Raw genomic sequence first — 25913 nt, 5'->3', positions numbered from 1 at the left:
TGTATTTAAATGTGGGGTAGTTGTGGTTGTTTTTTTGTGAAATGGCAGCAAAAATGCCAAAAATAGAGAAAGTGAAGACAGACAAGGGACAACTATCGGTTTACCGTATAAGGATAAAAGTTTGGGAAAGTGGCAGAAGAATTAGAAAACAGAGTGGTGATTAATTATGACAGGCAGGAAATAGGTGAGTCAACGGGAAAGAGGATGACATAACTGAGTAACAGGAAGCAAGGAACAGAATGAGACTATGGATGCAGTAAAACAAAGGAAAGTAGAAGTAATAACTTACGTCTGGAGGGGCAGCCAAAATACACACACGGATGAACAAAGATTGAATTCAGGTTGTAAATTCAGAGAGACACATCATTGTTTAAAATTAGAGATCACGGACAGATTAAAAAATTCAAAGTTAACATCTGACATCTGGTTTTAAGATTAAATAAAATTGTAGACAGTGTGAAATTAGCTTGCTATGTCCACAACCAATACCTAGATTCATGAGTGAATGAGCATCAAAATGAATGAATAGCTGAGCAACAGAACGAAAGGAAAGTGAATGTTATCAGTGGGCATTTTGCTTCGTTCAGATCAATACAAATATATGAGAAAATGTGATTTCTGTTATTATTCTTTTTACCCATTTGATCGCAACAAACTCTGATCATCAGAGATAGATTTAACTGACAGCATTCTCTCAAGATTAAGAGAAGCTTATACAGGCCAGTGATACTAGACACTCTCGTGGTCAAAGTGACATTGCCACTGGCATTAGCCGCTTGAATTGTCAGGGTTGCAGTCGACAATAAAGGCAAAAACTATATCTTCTAGTTATACATACAGTCTCCAGTATTGCAGTAGCTAATTTATCATGCTGATTTGTCTGACAGAGCTGTAGTGAGTGAAAATAACTGACAGTAGAAATACATAAGCTGGATCCTACACAGAATGAATATTCCTAAAACTAAAGGCACAAGAACCACATTAGTAACAATGTTTAATTTAATCAGTGAGAACCAGATTAATTAAGGGTCAAATATCATGTGATTAATTTGCAATTAACAGTAGATGCTGAATGGGATTTGGGGGTTTAGAGTTTACAATAGAATGAAGCTTAAAGCTGCCAGCTTTATTAAGCTAATTTATTAAATTAGATTTTTGCCAGATAACATGGGAGAGTGCCCAGAGTATTGAGTATAATAAAGTAATATTAATCTCCCAAACTATCTACCAAAATACTGGGAAATGCAGGTCATGTGATTGGAAGAAAATCGGTAGTGTCATAATCACAGTGCCTTTCGTTACTTAGAGAGAAACAATCAAGTCACTGTTTTAATGTTTTTGATAATCAACAAGGTAGATCAGTTGTGCACTGTTCTATTAGCCCTTTGGCATAAATGCCACAAACAAAATGCTGCAATCCATTATTAAATAAGCTTTACTGTCAAAATTGGCCTTCCTCCAATTTAGAACTTTAAGTTTTAGATCCTATCCATCCTTTCCCATCACTATTTTTAAACTAGTAGAATTATGGTCACTGGCCCCAAACTGCTCCCCCACTGACACCTCAGTCACTTGCCTTGCCTTATTTCCCAAGAGTAGGTCAGGTTTTGCACCTTCTCTAGTAGGTACATCCACATACTGAATCAGAAAATTTTCTTGTACACGCTTAACAAATTCCTTTCCAATTTAACACTATGGCAGTCCCAGTCTATGTTTAGAAAGTTAAAATTCCCTACCATTACCACCTTTTTATTCATACAGATAACTGAGATCTCCTTACAAATTTGTTTCTCAATTTCCTGTTGACTTGAGGGGGTCCATAGTACAATCCCAATAAGGTAATCATCTCTTTCTTATTACTGAATACCAACCAATTAACTTCCCTGGACATATTCCCGGGAATATCCTCCCTAAATACAGCAGTAATGTTATCCTTTATTAAAAAAACCCATTCCCCCTCTCTTGCCCCTTTCTATCATTCCTATAGCAATTGTATCCTAGAACATTAAACTGCCAGTTCTGTCCATCCCTCAACCATGTCTCTGTAATTGCTTTGATATCCCAGTCCTATGTTACCCAAACCTTGAGTTCATCTGCCTTCCCTGTTAATCCTCTTGCATTGAAATAAATGCAGTTTAATTTACTCTGTTCTCTGCTTTGCCAGACATGACTCGAATTGAGATATTTGTGTCATCGATAGTCACAGATAAGGTGCCGGAAGACTGGAGATTGGCTAATGTGGTGCCACTGTTTAAGAAAGGTGATAAGGACAAGTAGGGAACTATAGACCAGTGAGCCTGACGTCTGTGGTGGGCAAGTTGTTGGAGGGAATCCTGAGGGACAGGATATACATGTATTTGGAAAGGCAAGGACTGATTAGGGATAGTAAACATGGCTTTATGCATGGGAAATCATGTCTCACAAACTTGATTGAGGTTTTTGAAGAAGTAACAAAGAAGATTAATGAGGGCAGAGCAGTAGATGTGATCTATATGGACTTCAATAAGGCGTTCAACAAGGTTCCCCACGGGAGACTGGTGAACAAGGTTAGATCTTATGGAATACAGGGAGAATTCACCATTTGGATACAGAACTGGCTCAAAGGTAGAAGACAGAGGGTGGTGTAGGGTTGTTTTTCAGACTGAAGGCCTGTGACCAGTGGAGTGCCACAAGGATCGGTGCTGGGTCCACTACTTTTCATAATTTATATAAGTGATTTGGAGGTGAGCATAAGAGGTATAGTTAGTAAGATTGCTGATGACACCAAAATTGGAGGTGCAGTGGACAGCGGAGAAGGTTACCTCACATTACAACGGGATCTTGATCAGTTTTCCCTGGAGGCTGAGAGGTGACCTTATAGAGGTTTACAAAATTATGAGGGGTGTGGATAGGATAAATAGGCAAAGTCTTTTCCCTGGGATCAGGAGTCCAGAACTAGAGGGCATAGGTTTAGGGTGAGAGGGAAAAGATATAAAAGAGACCTAAGGGGCAACTTTTTCACGCAGAGGGTGGTACATATATGGAATGAGCTGCCAGAGGAAGTGGTGGAGGCTGGTACAATTGCAACATTTAAAAGGCATTTGGATGGGTATATGAATAGGAAGGATTTGGAGGGATATGGGCTGGGTGCTGGCAGGTGGGACTAGATTAGGTTTGGATATCAGGTTGGCTTGGACAAGTTGGCCCGTAGGGTCTGTTTCCATACTGTGCATCTCTATGACTGTTTGACTTGTTCCTTTTCCCAACTGTACCAGTCTCAGACTGATCTCTTTCCTCACTTTCTCTCTGGGTCCCACACCCCCACCTTACTAGCTTTAATCCTCCTGAGCAGCTCTAGCAAATCTCCCTACCAGTAAATTAGTCCCCTTCCAATTCAGGTGCAATCCATCCTTCTTATATAGGACACACCTACCCCAGAACAGATTCCAATGATCCAAAAATGTAAACCCTTCTCCCCTGCACCAGTTCCTCAGTCACACAAATATCTGCTCTATCCTCATACTCCTACCCTCACGGGCTCTTAGCACCAGGAGTAATCCAGATATTGCTACCCTTGAGGAAATCCTTTTAACTTCCTACCTAACTTCTTATATTCTCCCTTCAGAACATCCAATGTGTACAACTACATCCTGCTGGTCCCATACCCCTTTGAGAATGTTCTGCACTCACTCCGAGATATCTTTGATCCTGGTACCAGGGAAGCAACACACTATTCTGATTTCTTGCTTTTGTTGTGGAGAAAATGTAGAATCACCAGGAAATGCAGAGACTTCTTCAAGAAGTAGGTCTTTTATCTGCAACCAAAAAACCGTGACACTGAGAAAGCAGATTCTCGAATGCCCACGAAGCTCAGGGTCTGTGGATTTTTATATCTTTTTTATCATGTTTCTGTTAGCTTATCAGCATGTCCAACTATACTAATCAAAGACCTCACTCTAGCTTCACAATAAACTAATGATGTTAGTTCCTATTATCTCTTTAGTTGTGCATTCCACTTAATGTTATTCTAATGTCACGGTTAGATATTTATTGCTAACTCTTTGCAACAATGGTCTTTCATTCCAGACCCTACTTAATATTTTCCTAATGTCATAATTAGATATTTATTATCACTTCTGCTACAGTGATCTTCCATTCCAGACTAACCTGTCATGATATATATTTAGCTATTCCACCTATTACAATAGTCTCCTGTCTCAAGCTGACTCTACTAACTATTAATTAGTTATTTTAATGTCATGTCCCAAATATTTATGGTCCCAAATCTGTCATAATAACTCTTAACAGGAAAACTTTACTTACTATTATCTCATCTCGCCATAGTGATCTTTCAGCCTTAATCTTACTCTGCTAATTGGTGTAAGAGCATTCCACTATACTTATCCCATCTTGACTGCCGCAGACCACAGATTGCCAGTAGTCTTCATGCTTTAACTCTTCCCATGCTTTCATGCTCTTTATTTTCTATACTTTCAGCCACAGAAACGTCTGTCTATGCCTCTGTCACAAGAGTCCCCTATCACCATCGATTGCTTGGAACCTGATGTACCCCTCGTTACATTACAGCCAGTCACAGTACCAGAAACCTGGCTGTTTGTATTACATTTCCCTGAGAGTCTATCACCCCTTACATTTTCCAAAATAGCAAACTTGTTTGAGATGGTGATAGCCACAGGAGACTCATGTACTATCTGCCTTCCTTTCCTACTTTTCCTGTCGGTAAGCAATCTACCTGATTGTACCTGTGGTTTTTCTCTCTTCGTATAACTGCCATCCATCACACGTCCTAGCTCCTGTATATTCCTCATCGCCTCCAACTGCTGCTCCAACTGATCCATGCAATCTGATAGAATTCGCCACCAAATACACTTACTGCAGACATAATCATAGTAACATGGAAATTCTCCTTCATCTCCCACATCCGAAGGGAAGAGCACATTACTCTAATAAAGGATATCTTTGCACCTTAACAGTCTACAGAAAATAGATCTTACTGCTCTGAAAACACTGCTTCAAGCTAACTTAGTACCTATGTTTTATATTTTTAAATTTTAATCAAGAGACATTTCTCAATAAAACATATAACCAAAAAGAACCCATTCTATTCACTATTTAAAAGAGAAATCAAATGTTAGGCTTAAGAACCATTTGCTCCTGTGCTGTGAGTGCTCCCACACAGTATCCTCCAAGGTCAGCTATGAATTTTGCTGTTTACCAATTTTTAAAAAACTTTTGAGACATTCTCAATTTGGCAAGCTGTAACTAGTGGAGTGCCACAAGAATTAGTGCTGATGTCTCAGATTTTAAAAAATTCTTTCATGAGATGTGGATATTATTGGATAGACCAGCATTTATGTGTATTCCCTAATGTTCCATGAGAAAGTGGTAGTGAGCTGCCCTCAGGAATCACTGGAGCCAATCTGATATAAGTATACCCACAGTATTGTTAGAAAAGAAGTTCCAAGATTTTGACCAGCTCCAGTGAAAGTACAATATAATTCCATGTCAGGAGTTCATTGATGGTGGTGTTCTGATGCAACTGGTGTCCTTCTGGATGATAGCGTTTGCGATAGAGTTTGTGTGTTTGGAAAGTGCTATTGAATGAACCTTTGTGAGTTGTTGCAGTGCATCATTGTGCATAGGTGGTGGAGCGAGTGAATTTTTAAGGCAGTGGTTAAGGTGCCAGTCAAGACGGCATTTTGTTTTAGTATTGTTGGTTTGCACCTGTCTAGGCAGGCAGAGAGTATTCCATCATACTCCTGAATTGTGTCTCATGATGGGGAACAGGCAATGGTAATCACAGAATGACCTGCTCCGATAGCAATTGCATTTATATGGCAAGTCTAGTTCAGCTTCTGGTCAATGGTAAATCCTAGGATGGTGGTAGGCAAGGGAACTGGGGAGTCCAGTGACATGGTCAGATTGTCAAGGGAGGAACTGGGGAGAGGGGGTTCATTATGTGCATTTGCCCAGGAGTTCAACCATGACTTTTCTGTCTGACAATTCTTGGGTATTTTCCAGATAAGTAAGGTGGAATTTCCAACTCAGAGTTGGACACCTTTTTGGTAGATATCAGGGAGCAGATGGATCTCTTGAAGTCAACTGTTCAGACTTCCGAGGCATTGTGAAGTGTGCCTTTGGTTGTACATCCAGTCACCCAACTGTCCAGAGTTCAGAAGATTTAAGTCATAAGCTACAAGTATGTTTAATGACTAGTTTTATGGTGTATGCACTTGGAAATTTGATGGTGTTTAGTGAGTGGCGAATCGGACTGAGAGCTAGTTATCCCTGGCAGTCAGATGAAGTGAACCATTTATAATTCTTTAATAGTCATTTAATAATGTCTCCACAAAGTTGTAGGAAAAAGAGAAAAAACAAATTTCTATTTTAAAGTTGGTCAAGCACCACTGCCATTATGAAATGGTCTGAGTCTTCTCTATGTGTTAATCCATATAACATAGACAATGAATGCTAGCATTATAGACAATAGACAATAGGTGCAGGAGTAGGCCAATCTGCCCTTCGAGCCTGCACCCCTTTTTGTCTTTTTTTTGCTTCGTGCATTCATATACAGTATTTTTAATTTGTTACTGCCTTCATCCTTCCCATCAACTCCTATTTCACTCAACCTTACAGCATGATCCCTTTTTGAGTTTTCTGCCTCATTGATATAGTTGTCTTTCTTGACTTCCCTTGTTCTAACTTTCCCTTCAATTTCCTTCTTAAACATCCAGTTTGTCCCCACCCCCCCCCGCTACTTAGTTTAAACGTAGCTGTGTTGCAGTAGCAAACCTGCCTGCCAGAAATCTGGTCCCTAACCTATTAAGGTGCAAACCGTCTCTCTTGTATAATTTATGTTTACCACAAAACATACCCCAGTGATCCAAGAATTTAAATCTTTGCTTCCTGCACCAGTTCCCCAGCCACACGTTCAAGTCCATTATCTCCCTGTTTCTGGCCTCACCAGCCCGAGGAACTGGAAGCAAACCGGAGATAACCACCCTGGACGTCCTGCTTTTCAGCCTTCTTCCTAGTTCTCCGAAGTCCCGCTGTAATATGTCCCATCTCTTCTTCCCGACATCATTTGTGCCAACATGTACCACCACCTCTGGCTCTTCACCTTCGTCCTCGAGGATTTCCTGCACTCTGTGATGTCTTTAACCCTGGCACCAGGAAGGCAACACACCACCCTTAAATCCCGTCTGCTGCCACAAAAACCCCGGTCAGTTCCTCTCACTATAGAGTCCCCTATTACCACGGCTCTGTGCGATGTCCGACTCTTCCGCTCTGTCTCCACACCAACGTTTGATTGACAGACCTGGCCGCCTCTCGGACAGGCAGTGTCATCTGTCTCTACTGTTTCCAAAAGATTCAACTTGTTCCTGACAGTTACTTCCCCGGGGTCTCTTGCACCTGTCTCCTCTCTGCCTTCCTCATCGTCTGCTCTCTTCTGCTCTCTTCTGGTATGATTGGTGTAATAACCTCACTGAAGGTCTTGTCCAGAAAGATCTGGTTCTCTCAGATGAGCCTAAGGTCCTCGAGTTCTTTCATCAGTGCTGCAATATGCTCTGTCAGTAGCTGAATGTGCACACACTTTCCACACATATACGAGCCAGACACATCAGAGTCATTGACCTCCCACATCAAGCATGTAGCACACTGAACCAGCTTGGCAGTCATGTCTTCACCCTCTTCAACTGTGGAATAATTACTTCACTCAATCTCCTTGTCAAAGACTCCTGAGCTAAAGCCTCACTCTTCAATCCACAGGAACTTCCTTGAACCCTCTTTTTGGGGCAAATCTATGGACTTTTAATTTAGGTTAGAGGAGGAGGGAGGGAGGGAGGCCCTACTTTGTAGGACCTGGGGTCTAGAACACACACACTCAAATAACAATCACTACCTTCCCGACCGGCTTTGGGCTCTGCCTTCACTTCCGTCCATGTCCCGCCGCTCTCTGATGCGAAAAAGATGGAACATGGGAGTTGTGAACGGGAGTAGGAAATTCAGCCCTTCAAACCTACTCTGCCATTTAACACAATCAGTGCTGATTTTATCCTGATCTCAACTCTACTTTCCTGCCTGCTCCACATTGCCCTTTATCCTGCTTTTCATCAGAAACATATACGAGACTGTCCCACAAAGAGGAACATGTGTTCAACAACAACCACATCAACCCCCTTTAGCATTTTATACACCTCAATCAGATCCTTCTCATTCTACTGATCTCCAGCAAGTACAAGCCCAAGTTATTTAACCGCTCCTTGTACGACAGCCCTTTCATCCCTGGAATCAACCTTGTGAACCTCCTCTAAACTGTCTCTAATGCCACCACGTCCTTTCTCAAGTAAGTTAAAAATCACACAAGACCTGGTTATAGTCCAACAGGTTCAATTGGAAGTATTAGCTTTCGGAGCGCTGCTCCTTCATCAGGTTCAACCACCTGATGAAGGAGCAGCATTTGTTACCCGTCCCTTAATTACCAGAGGGTAATTAAGAGTCAACCACATTGCTGTTGGTCTGGTGTCACATGTGGCCCAGACCAGGTGAAAACAAAATTCTTCCTTAATAGACACTAGTGTTTCAACCTGGTTTTAAGTCAATCAATTGACATTGGCTACATGGTCACCATCAGGTTAACTTTTAATTCCAGATTTTACAGAATTCAAATTTCATTATCTGACATGGTGGGATTTAAATTTACACTCCAGAATATTAGTCTCGGGTTATGGATTACTAGTCTTCTGATAATACTGTTGCAAACGACTTCCCCTGCAATAATACATGTGATCCATGTCCTTTGTGATGTTTTCTGAGCTGTGGAAATTCATGGAAAGTCAGCCACATTGTGCCAGTGATGGTGGGATTAGAAGTTTATGTGGTGTAAGAGTTGCCAGTTAGACAACTTTGGCCTGATTACTGCCAAGTTTGTTGAGTACGGTCACACCTGCACCTAACCAGGCAAGAGGAGATTTGACTACTGTTCCTGAGCAACATGCTTCAGAATATTCAGCCTCTGAACTATTTTTTTTTTATTGATTTTGTGGGATTTGGGCTTTGCTGGCTGGCCAGCATTTATTTCCCTAGTTGCCATTGAGAAGGTAGTGTTGAGATACCTTTTTGAACCACAGCAGTACACCTGCTATGGGTTGACCCACAATGCCATTAGGGTGTGAATTCCAGAATTTTGACCCAGCGACAGTGAAGGAAGTTCAATTTATTTCCAAATCAGGATGGTGAGTGGCTTGGAGGGGAACTTGAAGGTGAGCGTGTTCCAATATATCTGCTGCTCTTGTCCTTCTAGATGGAAGTGGCTGTGGGTTTGGAAGGTGCTGTCTGAGAGTCTTTGGTGAATTTCTGCAGTGCATCTTGTAGCTAGTACACACTGCTGCAACTGAGCATCCATGGTGGAGAGAGTGGATGCTTGTGGAAATTGTATCAATCAAGCTTGTTCTGCTTTGTCCTGGATAGTGTGAATCTTCTTGAGTGTTGGTGGGGCTGCACTCATGCAGGCAAGTGGGAAGTATTCCATCACACTCCTGGCTTGTGCCTTATAGATGGTGGACAGGCTTTGGTGAGTCAGGTGGTGAGTTACTCCTCACAGTATGCTAGACTCTGAACTGCTCTGGTAGTTAGCCTTTATGTGGTTGATTGTGTTTCTTTTCAATAGCCAGTTGCGGGATGGTGTATAATCAATAGCATTGAATAGAAATGAGACTTTCTCGTATTGAAATGGTCACTTTCTGCTACAATGTGGTATGACTTATTAGTATCTAAAACCAAAAATGTTGACCAGACTGCAATCTGTATTTAAGGAATTATGCCACTGGGCACAACCTGGGTATTTCTGATTATGATGAAGATTAATATCCAACTTGAAACATTAACTCTGTTTCACACTCCATCGATACCGTTAGACCTGCTGAGTTTCTCCAGTATTTCTGTGTTTGTTGCAGATTTCCAGAATCTGCAGTACTTTGCTTCTGAGTGCTTTATGAATTCCGACTTCTTGAACGGTGTTTTAAAATCATCTGTGTGCGTATGTGTGTATGTGTTCGGCCCATTGCAAAAGTTTAATCTGAATGTCTCCAGCTGTAACCATGGAAATGCAGGTTGTTGTAGCGGTTGTAGTGGAGTCGGGCGTGGAGAGGGGGGGGGGGTGAATCGCAGCGGCGCCCCGCGTAGGGCTGCGGGAGTGGGCCACCTCGGCCGCCGTACTGTGGTTCCGGCAGTGGGGTTTCCTTCCATAGCAACACGGCATCAACGATTCCATGGCAACGGCGAGAGCAGCCGCCATCAAACAAACATTGAGAGAGGGCGAGCAAAACAACTCTCCGGCCTCTTCATCCCGCGGCCTCGGCTCAGCGGCCTGTCCAGCGGCATCGGGATGAGTGTGAAGAGGAGCATCCCGGTGGTGAGGCACATCATCAGGGACAGCGACCTGGCAACCAGACAGGTAAAAACAAACCTGCAGAAAATAACAACAACCGCAGCAACAACCCACTCATGTCCCTGTCTCTTCATCACACACACATCCCTGTTAACATCCACATTGTATATATATATATATATATATATACACATATATACGTAGCTATACAGAGACATATATATGCACACATACACACATATAGACATACACATACATTACACATATATTTTTATTCATTTGCGGGATGAGGGCTTCGTTGGCTGGGCCAGCACTTATTGCCCATCACAGTGGGCAGATAAGAGCCAACCACGTTGCTGTGGGTCTGGAGTCACATGTAGGCCAGAGCAAGTAAGAATGACAATTTCCTTCCTTAAAGGACATTAGTGATCCAGACAGGTTTTCCAACAATCAACAATGGTTTCATGATCATCATAGATTCTTCATTCCAGATATTTATTGAATTCAAATTCCACCATCTGCAGTGTTGGGATTCGAACCCAGGTCTCCAGAATATTACCTATATGTATCTATATGCACAGACACATGTTACACACACACATATATACACACGTAGACATACACACACATTACACATATATGCAGACACATGTTACACGCATATGTATACACATACAGACATACACACATATTATACATATAAGCACAATGACATATTACACACATACATTTGCATACATATATATTCACACATACATATGGGAATGAATCTGGCAGATGTGACTAAACTGTAGATGATTCCCAGGTTGCCCCTCTCTTGTGCAGTCCATCCATCCTCACCGTGGTGGACGGCACGGTGGCACAGTGGTTAGCACTGCTGCCTCACAGCGCCAGAGACCCGGGTTCAATTCCCGCCTCAGGCGACTGACTGTGTGGAGTTTGCATGTTCTCCCCGTGTCTGCGTGGGTTTCCTCCGGGTGCTCCGGTTTCCTCCCACAGTCCAAAGATGTGCAGGGTCAGGTGAATTGGCCATACTAAATTGCCCATAGTGTTAGGTAAGGGGTAAATGTAGGGGTATGGGTGGGTTTCGCTTCGGCGGGTCGGTGTGGACTTGTTGGGCCGAAGGGCCTGTTTCCACACTGTAATCTAATCTAAAAAAAAATTTATCAAACCCCAAACAATAAGTGTGTCGGATTCCTGGGAAACAGTTAAACTCGTCGAGCTGCACAACATCTTCAGCACCCTAGCAAACGGAGTGCACCATAGAGATGCCTGGTCATGGCCAGACAGGTCTATCTGCCCAAGGTTAGGTTTCCTGTTTGCAGTCCCAAATGTTCTTCATCAGATCCACCAATATTAAGCATTGTTCTTCTCTGACCACTGTCTCCTGCTAGCCGACTGTCATCTTCAGGACAAGTAGCAAACCATCAAGAGAACGTGGAAGCTGAATGTGAAACTGTTGACCCCAGAAAATGTTGAAGAACTCAAAAGCGATTTCACAGGTTGGAGAACTGTGAAGCCCCTCTTTGAATCTCCAGTGGTCTCATGGAAAACAGTCAAGGGGAACATCACAAGGTTCTTTATCCTCAAAGGTGTTCAGAAGGCGATAGAAAGATGGGAAAATTTTCCAAACTCCAGAAAAGCATGCTGAACTTACTCCTGCTGCAGATGATGGGGATCAATGTCACAGAGGATCTCCAGGAGGTGAACAGCCAGCATGCCTCACTCTTTGCCTTGGAGGACTCCAAGATAATCTTTTGGTCTAGGGTCTGCGTTGTGAAGCAGGATGAATTGTACTCACGTTTATTCTTCCAGAAGGTGCACAAAGGCGAGCTCTGTGCCCAACAGCATGAAGGAAGAAGATGACTCAGTAATATCATCTCAATCTGACATCCTGAAGATCAGCAAATCCTTTTATGCTAGACTGAACAGCACGAAGCCCAAGGATGTGCACCTCCCATCATTTCTGTCCTCTGTCATGGAGGTCACAGACGGCAGTATGCGGGAGAGGTTGGACAGCCGTCATCTCTGGATGAGCTGACCAAGGCCCTCAAGTCCTTAGAAAATAATAATACTCCTGGAAGTCCTCAGCATACCGGCCGAGTTGTATTCAGCTCTGTGGACTTGATTGGTCAGGAGCTGCTGGAGGTGTATGACAGTACAGGTAGATTGGTATAATGTGTTTTTGGCAGGACAATTGGGCTGTAATGTCGCTGAAGAATTAGGGAACGGTATTTTGGAGAATGCTTACCTCTGTTGGCAATAGCGTAATTCCAGCAGGGATTGGTTTGCGCACCTTGTTCTGCCCATGTGCCGATGTGTGCGCCAAAATCTCCACACCTTGCACATGTGCCAGTGTTCTTGCCATTCTGCACATGCCCTGGTGTCCACCCATGTGTGACATTAGTGCCGGACATCGTCCAATTCTGCATTTGTGCCAAAGTCTCTGTGCTGTTCTGTGCCTGCGCGATGTGAGTTCTGGTCTTCATGCCATTCTGCACATGCCGATAGAGCAGCTTTCTGTGAGAGGTACTGTATTGAGTGCAGCTTTTTAAACTTTTTTTTAATGTATTGTGTTAAATTTATTTTTGTTTTGTAAATGAATATGATTTCAACCTTCATTCAGGCTGTGCTCCTTTGTGTTATACTTTTGGGTGATTTTAGAGCGATCGTGCGTGATGTCTTTTACTGGTCTGCCCCCAACCCACTTTTCCCATGGGCTCCATTATTTCTATTAAGAGATTTTCTACTAAGTGAGGTTTTTCTGGAATGCAGCTACGGCATTATAGGAGAACTACCTGTATGCTTCTGACAGGTAGCATTGTGAATCCATGAGGAAAAGAATCAACACACTCATCTACAAGTAAGGGGGAGAGGGAGAAAATTAGAAATTGGCAACCAATTTCACTGCTGAATGCAGATTGCAAAATCCTGTCAAAAGTCATCGCCAACTGGGTCAGATCTGCCCTGGGGGTCAGTGATCCACCCTGACCAAACCTATACTGCACCAGGCTTGATGATCTCTGAGAGCCTAACATTCCTCAAGGATTCAATTACATATGTTCTGGACAGAGGGGATGGATACCTGCCTCATCAGTCTGGACCAGGAGAAGGCTTCTAACAGGGTATCACACACCTACATGAGAGACATGTTCTACAAAGTGGGCTTTGGGGAGGGAATCTGCAGTTGGGTCTGACTGATCAACACCAACATCGATTGTGCAAGATCAATCAACAAGTTGGAATCAGAGAGCTTTCCAATCAAATCCAGAGTCAGGCAGGGCTGCCCACTCTCTCCTGTCGAGTTTGTGTGTTGTGTAGAACCTTTTGCTGAGTCCATCAGGAAGGATGTAAGTCTGAGCGGGGTGATTATTCTAGGCAGCAGAGGCCAGCAGGTCAAAGCTTCCCTGTACATGGATGATGTCACTGTTTTCTGCTTGAATCTCCTGTCAGTGCACAGACTTTTGAGCATCTCTAACCAGTTTGAACTGGCCTTGAGCACCAAGATAAACCAAGGCAAGGGCAAGGGCCAACAGGTCCTTTATCCCCTTCACCATCAGGACAGATTATCTGAAGGTGCTGGGAATATGGTTCAGAGGGGCTGGGATGTGTGCAAAAACTTGAGAGGAACACATTGCCAAGGTAAGGCAGAGACTGGACTACTGAGAGCACCGTTCCCGTTCCATTGTGGGTAAAAACCTGGTCACCAGGTGTCAGGTACTTTCTCTGTTGTATGCAATGCAGATCTGGCCCATTCCCTGAACCAGCACCATTGCAGTAACCTGAGCCATCTTCCACTTCATCTGGAGATAAAAGATGAACCACAAGGACACCATGTTCAAAGCTCTGGATAAGAGGGAGAAGAACATACCCAATGCTACCCTTATCCTGATGGCCGCCTTTGTTTGCGGTTGCATTAAGGTGCATAGACCCTCGGTATGCAAACACCAAGTGTCACCGTGTACTAAGGTACTACCTGTCCCTGATGTTGTGAAGGGTTGGACCATTCTGTATCACTTGTCCTTCATGGAGAGAATTTGCAAAGAAAAACACGTCCATCAGGAAGTGGTCAGCATGTGGCATCCTCAAGACCATGCAAGAAGAGGAGATGGTGGATCTTGTCAGGTGTTCTCTGAGTAGACTGCCAAAGTTATTTGGCAGAATGCCTCATCACCCGAACTTTGCTTGGTTGGTGGTGAGAAGGATACTACATGTGAGATCCTTCATGTACACCCGGACTCTGTGTGCTACCATATGCTACCCTTAAAGCAGCTGCAAGGGGTGGTGTAAAGACTGTCACACCTCTCCTTCTGGAATGTGTCTTTGCAACAAAACCTGGAGAGAGATGCAGTGTTTTTGTTGGGGTTCGACTCAGGCGGCTCTGTGACCTGGGACTGTGCTCCACGTCTGTATCCCGGGACGCACACTGAGACAAACATCGACTGCACCTGGAGCACCATCAATTTGGTGAAGGATGCTCATTGGATTGCCCAAAAGCTGTTGGTCTTCCAGACCGAAGGGTTGACCTCGACCAAGTGCGGCAGACTGGCAAATTCCAAGGTACAGGATTACATGCTGTGGGACACACTAAAGCTAGGGACAGCTGCTGCCAAGGCACACAGATCACCATCTGAAATCTTTCTGCCATAGTACAATGGGGGTCCATTCAGTTATCAGACTCTCCCGGTGCCTCATATATATGCAAATAGAGTCTAGTATAAGTAAGCAATCCTTGGATTTGTTTGTTATGCATACTTGAATACAGAATTGAACTGCTCTAGTGACTATGTATATAAAGATTTTTATGAATAAAGTATATTTTTGAAATAAAAAAATCTTGGGGGTGGCATAGTTGTTTTGTGACAAGCAGAAGGAATTCTGCCAGTAAGTCACCCCTGCACCCCCATCCCCTTTAATGCTGTGTGTATGCACTGGCCAAAATGACTGACTGGGTGGAGAGCAGCTACACTCATCCAGCAGCTGCCAGTTATTCTGGAAATTCCAGAGGGTGGAACAGAGAACAGAACAGTATCAGAACTGGCCCTTCAGTCCACCGAGACTGCATACAAGATTCTTAAGAGACCTGATAGATTAGATACAGAAAGGTTGTTTCTCCTTGAGGGAGAGTCCATGACCAGATTATATAATCACAGAATAAGGGGTCACATATTTAAGACAAAGGTGAAGTGTAATTTCTCTCTCAGAGGGTAGTGAATCTTTACTGCACACAATTTTCAAGGCTGGATCATTTAGTATATTCAAGGCTGAGATTGACAGATATTTAATTAGGAAGGGAATCAAAAATTTTGGGGACAAGGCAGGAAAGTGGAGTTGAGGATTAAGAGATCAGCCAGTATCTAATTGAATGGTAACCATGATATGGAGGTGCCAGTGTTGGACTGGGGTGGGCAAGGTCAGAAGTCACACAACACCAGGTTATAGTCCAACAGGTTTATTTGAAATCACAAGCTTTTGGAGCACGGCTCCTTTGTCAGATGAAGTGAAGAAAAGCATACAGGGACATAACTAGTAGGCAGAGAGATCACTAAGCAGCAGAGAGATCAAAATGTACAAGTGGTATGAGTGGAGTATCGACAGGTTGAATAATAAGTCACGCAAGTGGTCAAAAGTGTCACATGGTTTGAGCAAAGTGTTTACAGTTGAATAGCAAGTGAAGGGATGACCTGTAATCCAATTAATAGAAGCAGAGAGATAATTACAAAAAATTAAAAACAAGGTAGTGCTGGAGACAAACCAAACGGTTGGAATAACATGATAGCTATAAGCATCATATGCCAAGGGTCTAACCAAAGTAATAAGTAATCCAAAACTGAACAAACTAATTAAAGTAGAAAGCTCATAAAGGTGATGATGTCAAAACAGAACAATACGTAAGATTTTACTAATACAGAACAGTATGATAGGATTACATGTAGCGCAACATGAACCCAGGATCACAGTTGAGGCTATCTTCATGGATACGGAAATTGGCTATCCGTTTCTGCTCAACGATTCTGTGTTGTTGTGTATCTTGAATGCTGCTATGGAGGATGCTTACTCAAAATCCGGAGGCTAAATGTCCTTGACTGCTTGTGATTTCAAATGAACCTTTTGGCATATAACCTAGTATCATGTGACTTCGGACCTTATGTTATTGAATCAGCAGATCTGATGAGCTGAATGGCCTATTAGAATCATAGAAACCCTACAGTGTGGAAACACGCCATTCAACCCACCGAAAATCAATCCACCTAGACCCAGACCTCCACCCTGTATCCGTAACCCACACTGACCTTGGGTAATTCACCTAGTCTGCACACCCTGGACATTACAGAGCAATTTAGCATGGCCAGCCCATCCAACCTGCACATCTTTGGCCTGCTTCTGCCCTTATGTCTTGTAGTCTTATCCTGTAGACAATAAATATTGCAACCTCAGTAATCACTTTGGTCGAATGATAAGCATGCTGATATAGTATATCACTAGATGTTGTCACACTCCGTAAATGCTATTGCGTCCATTTAGAGAAGTGTCAAACTTTCTATTACACTCCTTATATGTACCTGTGGGTGTGGAAAGGTTTTGATAGGTCAGGAAGTCATAGAAATCTTAAACTGTGCCCTGTCTTTGTCAGTGCTGAGTCAATATGATGGTGCAGTTAATCATTTGGCTAGTGGTAACCCTCTGGATGTTGAAGTTGGGAATCTTGGTGACAGCCATGTTGTTGAATATCAAGCCAGGCATCGCATAGTGTGAATGTTATTTGCAAATTGTCATCTGAAGTCTGGTAGCTGTCCACTTGTCCTACTGTAAGCTGGAATATGTTGCTTAATTACTGAAGGTATTGTGAATGTAATTGGACAGTTTGGAATTGCCAATAAACAGCAAAATCCATCATTTTGAAAAGGCAGTTAATTAAAGATGGTTAGACAAAGGATGTTTCACTAAATAACTGCATCAATATTGAGGTTTGTAATGACTGGTGTGCACCAGCCACAACCATCTTCCTTTGTGTTTAGTTTGACTCTGGCCGTGGAAAGAACTTCCCTTTGAACCACATTGATCTTGCTGTGGTCAAGCTCTTTAATTTCTTAGTCAGCATCTGCTGGGCAACTGCATCCATTAAGGTTCCTGTTATTGTTGATATTCTGTGGCAGTGTGGAGATGTTGACCTTTTCTCCAGATGCCTCCAAATGCCAAATTGTTCCCCAGCCATTCCCAGCATGTCTCAAAAGATAGAGATATTTCTGTCCTTTGTGTTCATGCCTGGATAAGGACTATGAGCTTTGTGTGAAATCATTGCACATAAGTCTGCAACAAATAATAAACTGTGATAAACAATGAAGTAATAAAGAATAAAACCTTTGATAAGGTTTCACATAGGAGACTAATGAGTAAAGTTAGCTTGCCAATTAGATACAAAATTGGCTTAATAGCAGGAGACAGAGTGGTGGTGGAGGCCTGCGACCAGTAGTGTTCCACTGGGATCAGTGCTGGCTCCACTTTTCTTTGTCATTTATATAAATTATTTCGGTAAGAATATAGAAAGCATGGTTAGTAAGTTTGCAGATGACATCAAGATTGGTGGTATATTGGACAGTGAAGAAGGTTACCTAAGATTACAAAGAGATCTTGATCAATTGGGTCAATGGTTTGAAGACTGGCAGATGAAATTTAATTTGGATAAATGCAAGGTATTGCATTTTTGTCAAAAATGCAATGGCAGGACTTATACAATTAAAAGTAGGGCTTTAGGTAGTGTTGCAGCACATGGAGACCCAAGGGTTCAGGTACCTAATTCTTTGAAGTTTGCATCGTATATAGATAGGGTGGTTTCAAAGACATTTAACAAGTTGCCTTCATTGCTCAGACCTTTGAGTTTTGGAGTTGGGATATTATGTTGGAGTTGTACAGGATATTGGTGAGACCGCTTCTGGAATACTGTATCCAGTTTTGGACTCTCTGTTAAAAGAAAGATATTATTAAGTTGGAGAAATTTCAGAAGAGTTTTTACCATGATGTTGCCAGGAATGGACTGTTTGAGTTATAGGGAGAGGCTGGATGGGCTGGGACTTTCTTCACTGGACCGTGGGAAATTGAGAGATGAACCTGTAAAGGTTTATAAAATCATGAGGGTTATAAATAAGGTGAATGGCAGATGTATTTCTCTATGATGAGGGTATTTCAAAACTAGGGGGCATATATTTAAGGTGAGAGGAAAAAGATTTTTAAAAGTCATGAGGGTCATTTTTTTTTATACAGAGAGTAGTTCATGTGTGGAATGAACTTCCAGAAGAAGAGGTACAGTTACAATGTTTAAAAGACTTCTGGACAAGTACATAAATAAGAAATGTTTGGAGGAATATGGGCTAAGCGCAGGTAGTTGGGACTAGTGTCATTTGGGATTATGGTTAGCAGGGCTGAAAATGTGTTGCTGGAAAAGCGCAGCAGGTCAGGCAGCATCCAGGGAACAGGAGAATCGACGTTTCGGGCATAAGCCCTTCTTCAAGAACCCGAAACGTCGATTCTCCTGTTCCCTGGATGCTGCCTGACCTGCTGCACTTTTCCAGCAACACATTTTCAGCTCTGATCTCCAGCATCTGCAGACCTCACTTTCTCCTCCATTATGGTTAGCAGGGACTGGTTGGACTGAAGGGTCTGTTTCCATGTTGTATGATTCTATGATTTGTTTCTTTGAGATTTGTTCTCACGTGGAAATATGAAATTTAGTTTAACATCATAGGGCTACTTATTCTCTTAATTATTTTCAAAGTATTTCATTAATATTGAGCACTCTCTGTATGGAAGAAAGGTTGCAATCTAATATTCATATTTAGATAACTATGATGAAACATTCACTTGATTTTTAGTTTTGGCTTGTGATACCATTTGTATTCCTTTCTTGAACTATATGCTTATTATATGCATGTTATTAATCCCGCCAGAAAGGATGTTTGAAGATAATGCATAAATCACAATATAACTCTAGTTCATTTTCTTTTATTCTTATTTTCAAGGATATCAGGCCTGTGGATTTGAATCGAGTTGTTAATCTAATAGAAGATCGATTCTCAGTAAGTAGATTCCAGTGAGTCCCAAATGATTTCTACTGTAAGTTATTTGGTTTGCATTCAAAACTCTAAAATATAATGAAGGCTTTTATTTAGTCTTGCAAGGATGCCTGCCTTGAAGAAGTTTTCCTCCTCTCTCTACAAGAATCTCAGGGAGTCCTTCTCCCACTGACTCTATGCTACTTTCTCCACACCCCCACCCCCACCCTTCTCTTACTTATCTCTCCACCCTTCAGGCTCTCTGCCTGTGTTCCTGATGAAGGGCTTTTGCCCAAAACGTCAATTTTACTGCTCCTCGGATGCTGCGTGAACTGCTGTGCTTTTCCAGTACCACTCTAATCTAGACTTTTATTTACTCATCACTACTGCTTACTTTTTAAAAAGCACTTGGATTTAATCACCATTTTAAACTGTTACGACACGGGGTAAACCCCTCTGCTAATTTAAAACCAGCAACACAGAAAAGATTTATCCCATGCAGTAATCTGTGAAACTTCAAGAGGTCAATAACTATTTAAAGTAAAAACTAACAACTTTTTTTCTTAAAGTATAACAGAGAATAATTAACTAACAACTATTTACAACTCCTTCCTCTAACATATCTTTTACTTTTCCTTCTACAATACTGATCTGATAAAAATCCAAATTAAGACTTACAAAACAAAACTTCTGATCTCAAACCCAGGCAGTTTTTGGTTCTTTTCTGTAGTTCTTTCTTCCTTTCTTCTTCTTGGGGACTCTGCTTCAAAGGTTACTGATCGATAAAGGTATCGTTAAGAGAGCTATTTTTCAGGCAGTCTTTAGATGCTGGTGGCTTGGCAGTTCTCCTCTCAACTGTCCAATCTTGCCCGGTCTTATACCACAAAAGCATTGGATTGTGTCATGGGCTTTTAAGTTTGTCAATATACTAGGCATAGAGTCAAAGAGGAGAAAGTGAGGTCTGCAGATGCTGGAGATCAGAGCTGGAAATGTGTTGCTGGAAAAGCGCAGCAGGTCAGGCAGCATCCAGGGAACAGGAGAATCGACGTTTCGGGCATAGGCCCTTCTTCTTATGCCCGAAACATCGATTCTCCTGTTCCCTGGATGCTGCCTGACCTGCTGCGCTTTTCCAGCAACACATTTCCAGCATAGAGTCAAAAAGATATACAGCATGGAAACAGACACTTCGGTCCAACCCGTCCATGCCGACCAGATATCCCAACCCAATCTAGTCCCATTTGCCAGCACCCAGCCCATATCCCTCCAAACCCCTCCTATTCATATACCCATCCAAATGCCTCTTAAATGTTGCAATTCTACTAGCCTCCACCACTTCCTCTGTCAACTAATTCCATACACGTACCACCTTCTGTGTGAAAAAGTGGCCCCTTAGGTCTCTTTTATATATTTCCCCTCTCACCCTAAACCCAAGCCCTGTAGTCCTGGACTCCCCCACCCCAGGGAAAAGGCTTTGTCTATTATCCTATCCATGCCCCTCATAATTTTGTAAACCTCTATAAGGTCACCCCTCAGCCTCCAATACTCCAGGGAAAACAGCCCCAGCCTGTTCAGTCTCTCCCTACAGCTCAAATCTCCAACCGTGGCAACATTCTTGTAAATCTTTTCTGAAGCCTTTCAAGTTTCACAATATCTTTCCGATAGGAAGGAGACCAGAATTGCATGCAATATTCTAACCAATGTCCTGTACAGTCGCAACATGACGTCCCAACTCCTGTTTTCAATACTCTGACCAATAAAGGAAAGCATACCAAATGCCTTCTTCACTATCCTATCTACCTGCGACTCCACTTTCAAGGAGCTATGAACCTGCACTCCAAGGTCTCTTTGTTCAGCAACCCTCCCTAGGACCCTACCATTGAGTGTATAAGTCCTGGTAAGATTTGCTTTCCCAAAATGTAGCACCTCGCATTTATCTAAATTAAACTCCATCTGCCACTTCTCGGCCCATTGGTCCATCTGATCAAGATCCTATTGTAATCTGAGGTAACCCTCTTCGCTGTCCACTACACTGCCAATTTTGGTGTCATCTGCAAACTTACTAACTATACCTCTTATGCTCGCATCCAAATCATTTATATAAATGACGAAAAGTAGAGGACCCAGCGCCAATCCTTGTAGCACTCCACTGGTCACAGGCCTCCAGTCTGAAAAACAACCCTCCACCACCACCACCAAAGTCTTCTAACTTTGAACCAGTTTTGCATCCAAATGGCTAGTTCTCCCTGTATTTCATGAGATCTAACCTTGCTAACCAGCCTCCCATGGGGAATCTAATTGAACGCATTACTGAAGTCCATATGGAGCACATCTACCGCTCTGCCCTCATCAATCCTCTTTGTTACTTCTTCAAAAAACTCAATCAAGTTTGTGAGACATGATTTCCCACACACAAAGCCATGTTGACTATCCCTAATCAGTCCTTGCCTTTCCAAATACATGTACATCCTGTCCCTCAGGATTCCCTCCAACAACTTGCCCACCAGCGAGGTCAGGCCCACTGGTCTATAGTTCCCTGGCTTGTCCTTACTATCCTTTTTAAAGAGTGGCACCACGTTCGCCAACCACCAGTCTTCTGGCACCTCACCTGTGACTATCGATGGTACAAATATCTCAGCAAGAGGCCTAGCAATCACTTCTCCAGCTTCCCAGAGTTCTAGGGTACACCTCATCAGGTCCTGGGGATTTATCCACCTTTACGCATTTCAAAACATCCAGCACTTACTCCTCTGTAATGTGGACATTTTGCAAGGTGTCACCATCAATTTCCCTACATTCTATATCTTCCATATCCTTTTTCACAGTAAGTACTGATGCAAGATACTCGTTTAGTATCTCCCCTATTTTCTGCGGTCCACACAACAGCCGCCTTGCTGATCTTTGAGGGGCCCTATTCTCTCTTAATGTATTTGTAAAAACTCTTTGGATTCTCCTTACTTCTATTTGCCAAAGCCTTTTTGCCCTCCTGATGTTCCTCTTAAGTATACTCCTACTTTCTTCTAAGGATTCACTCGATCTATCCTGTCTATACCTTACGTATGCTTCCTTCTTTTTCTTAATCAAACCCTCAATTTCTTTAGTCATCCAGCATTCCCTATACCTACCAGCCTTTCCTTTCACCCGAACAGGAGTATACTTTTTCTGCATTCTCGTTATCTCAATTCTGAAGGCTTTCCATTTTCCAGCCATCCCTTTACCTGCAAACATCTACCCCCAGTCAGCTTTTGAACGTTCTTGCCTAATGCCATCAAAATTGGCCTTTCTCCAGTTTAGAACTTCAACTTTTATATCTGGTCTATCCTTTTCCAAAACTACTTTAAATTTAATAGAATCATGGTCGCTGGCCCCAAAGTGCTCCCCCACTGACACCTCAGTCACCTGCCCTTCCTTACTTCCCAAGAGTAGTTCAAGTTTTGCACCTTCTCTAGTAGGTACATCCACATACTGAATCAGAATTTTTTCTTGTACGCACTTAACAAATTCCTGTCCACCTAAACCCTTAACACTATGGCAGTCCCAGTCTATGTTTGGAAAGTTAAAATCCCCTTCCATAACCATCCTATTATTGTTGCAGATAGCTGAGATCTCCTTACACTACTAAATTCAAACTTGATTATAATTTGGTATTTTTGGGGTATAATTTAAACTGATTGGCAAAATTTGAATTTGTTTTTGTCTCATAGCAACTCAGCAGTGCTATCTGTTCTGAACCAAATGTTACATTGTAAATTCTCTAGCACTTGATGTGTTTGCCAAGTCCTTCACTATCCTAAAGGTACAGTATACTTCTACACATTCATAATGAAATGGCCTTTTTTTGTCTTTAATGTCTCATAAATTTGAATTCCTGATGTTCACTGAACCTACTTGTGTTAACAGACACACATACACATGCACTGACTGGATGTTTATTTTATATTTCTGGACTCACTGTGGCATAGATTGTAGAATCCCTTCAGTGTGGAAGCAGGCTACTCAGCCCTTCAAGTCCATTCCAACCCTCCAAGAAACATCCTACACAGACCCACCTCCCCTACCCTATAACCTGTATTTCCCATGGCTTGCTTTTATTGGTCAATGCATTGAGTATAGGAATTGAAAGGTCGTGTTGCGGCTATATGGGACACTGGCTCAGCCACTTTTGGAATACGACATGCAATTCTGGTTTCCCTGCTATACAAAGGATGTTGTGAAATTTGAAAAGGTTCAGAAAAGATTTACGAGGATGTCGCCAGGATTGGAGGATTTGAGCTATAGGGAGAGGCTGAACAGAATGGCGCTATTTTCCCTGGAGCATCAGAAGCTGTGGGCTGATATTATAGAGGTTTATAGAATCATGAAAGGCATGGATAGGGTAAATAGGCAAGGTCTTTTCCCTGGGGTGAGGGAGTCCAGAACAAGAGGGCATAGGTTTAATGTGAGATGGGAAAGATATAAAAGGAACCTAAGGGGCAACTTTTTCACACAGAGACTGTGCGAGTATGGAATGATCTGCCAGAGGAAGTGCTTGAGAATGGTACAATTCCAACATTTAAAAGACATCTGGATGAGTATATGAATAGGAAGGGTTTAGAGGGATATGGGCCAAATGCTGGCAAATGGGACTAGATTAATTTAGAATATCTGGTTGGCATGGATGAATTGGACCAAAAGGTTTGATTCTGTGCTGTACATTTCTGTGATTCTATAATCCACCTAGCCTGCACATCCCTGGATACTATGGGCAATTTAGCATGGCCAATTACCAAATCTGCAATGTTTGGATTGTGGGAGGGACCCAGACCACCCAGAGGAAACCCACGCAGACACAAGGACAATGTGCAGACTCCACACAGACACCTGAGGGTGGAAACCAACCTGGGTCCGTAGTGCTGTGAGGCAGTAGTGCTAATCCCTGAGCCAAAATGCCCCCACCCTCCAACCTCCCCCACATCGACTCCTGTCATTAGGCAGCAGCATAGTTTTTTCTCTACTTTTTTAAGTACACTAAACCACCAAACCATCATCTCTTCAAGGGTTGCAAAACCTCATTAAAAATGCATGCGTATAAATAGGACCTCTTGATACCTCAGCACCAAGCTCACAAAAACAACTCTAAAAATGAAAGGATAACCACGTCTCCATTTGGTACACAAAAAAATACAAACTATAGATGAAACTTAAAGCCATACCTTGGATCTAACAGAATAAAAGTGAACAACCTCCAATTCCATCTGCCTCATAATTCCCCACTCACCTAATCTTTATATTTTCCAACCTCTTTGTGTCTTTCTCATAATTTACATTCATGCCTAACTTTTATCTGCAATCTATGTCTCCCTATCTAAGTCATTGATATAAATTGTAAATAGCTGAGGTCCCAGCACTGACTGTTGCAACATGCCACTTGTCACAGCTACCAATTTGAAAATACTCTATTTGCCTTTTCTTCGAAAACATTAATCAATCTTCCAGTAATTATATATCAATAACAGCTTGGTGGACTTTTAACTTGTGTGGCATTTTAATTTGTTTCATTGATGGGATGTGGATTTCATTAGCTGGCCTAGCAATTGCTGCCCATTCCTAATTTCCCAGAGAGCAGTTAAGACTCAACCACATTGCTACCTCGACACGGTCCTGTCCCCCTTAGTCCAAGAACTCCCCACCTACGTTCGGGACACCACCCACGCCCTCCACCTTCTCCATGATTTTCGCTTCCCCGGTCCCCAACGCCTTATCTTCACCATGGACCTCCAATCCCTGTACATCTCCATCCCCCATCACGAAAGACTTAAAGCCCTCCGCTTCTTCCTTTCCCGCCGTACCAACCAGTACCCTTCTACTGACACCCTCCTTCGACTGACTGAACTGGTCCTCACCCTGAACAACTTCTCTTTCCAATCCTCCCACTTCCTCCAAACCAAAGGAGTAGCCATGGGCACCCGCATGGGCCCCAGCTATGCCTGCCTCTTCGTAGGATATGTGGAACAGTCCATCTTCCGCAACTACACTGGCCCCACCCCCCACCTTTTCCTCCGCTACATCGATGACTGTACCGGCGCCGCCTCGTGCTCCCACGAGGAAGTTGAACAGTTCATCCACTTCACCAGTACCTTCCACCCCGACCTCAAATTCACCTGCACCCGAAGTGGCCTCCTCTATAGTGGGGAGACAGGCCGCCTACTTATGGAACATTTCAGAGAACACCTGTGTGACATCCAGACCAACCAACCCAACCACCCCGTGGCTCAACACTTCAACTCCCCCTCCCACTCCACCAAGGACATACAAGTCCTTGGACGCCTCCATCGCCAGACCATAGCAACACGACAGCTGGAGGAAGAAAGCCTCATCTTCCGTCTTGGAACCCTCCAACCACAAGGAATGAACTCAGATTTCTCCAGTTTCCTCATTTCCCCTCCCCCCACCTTGTCTCAGTCAAATCCCTCGAACTCAGCACCGCCTTCCTAACC

At 42.8% G+C, this 25913-nt stretch overlaps 1 protein-coding gene across 1 annotated transcript in view; it reads left to right on the top strand.

Annotated features, from left to right (window-relative positions):
* Positions 1–10242: 10242 nt before the first annotated feature.
* LOC122550002 (cilia- and flagella-associated protein 69-like) overlaps positions 10243–25913 on the top strand; it is a 111633-nt gene continuing 95962 nt past the window's right edge. Inside the window, exons 1-2 of the mRNA XM_043690357.1 lie at positions 10243–10456; positions 19408–19464. Coding sequence (XP_043546292.1) covers positions 10388–10456; positions 19408–19464 — 126 coding nt within the window. The 5' untranslated portion in view covers positions 10243–10387. The remainder of the gene's footprint in view (positions 10457–19407; positions 19465–25913) is intronic.

The sequence above is a fragment of the Chiloscyllium plagiosum genome, chromosome 5 (genome assembly GCF_004010195.1).
Source record: "Chiloscyllium plagiosum isolate BGI_BamShark_2017 chromosome 5, ASM401019v2, whole genome shotgun sequence".
Lineage (NCBI taxonomy): Eukaryota > Metazoa > Chordata > Chondrichthyes > Orectolobiformes > Hemiscylliidae > Chiloscyllium > Chiloscyllium plagiosum.
The sequence above is the reverse complement of the archived record's forward strand: the minus strand, read 5'-3'. Positions and strand labels throughout refer to the sequence as shown.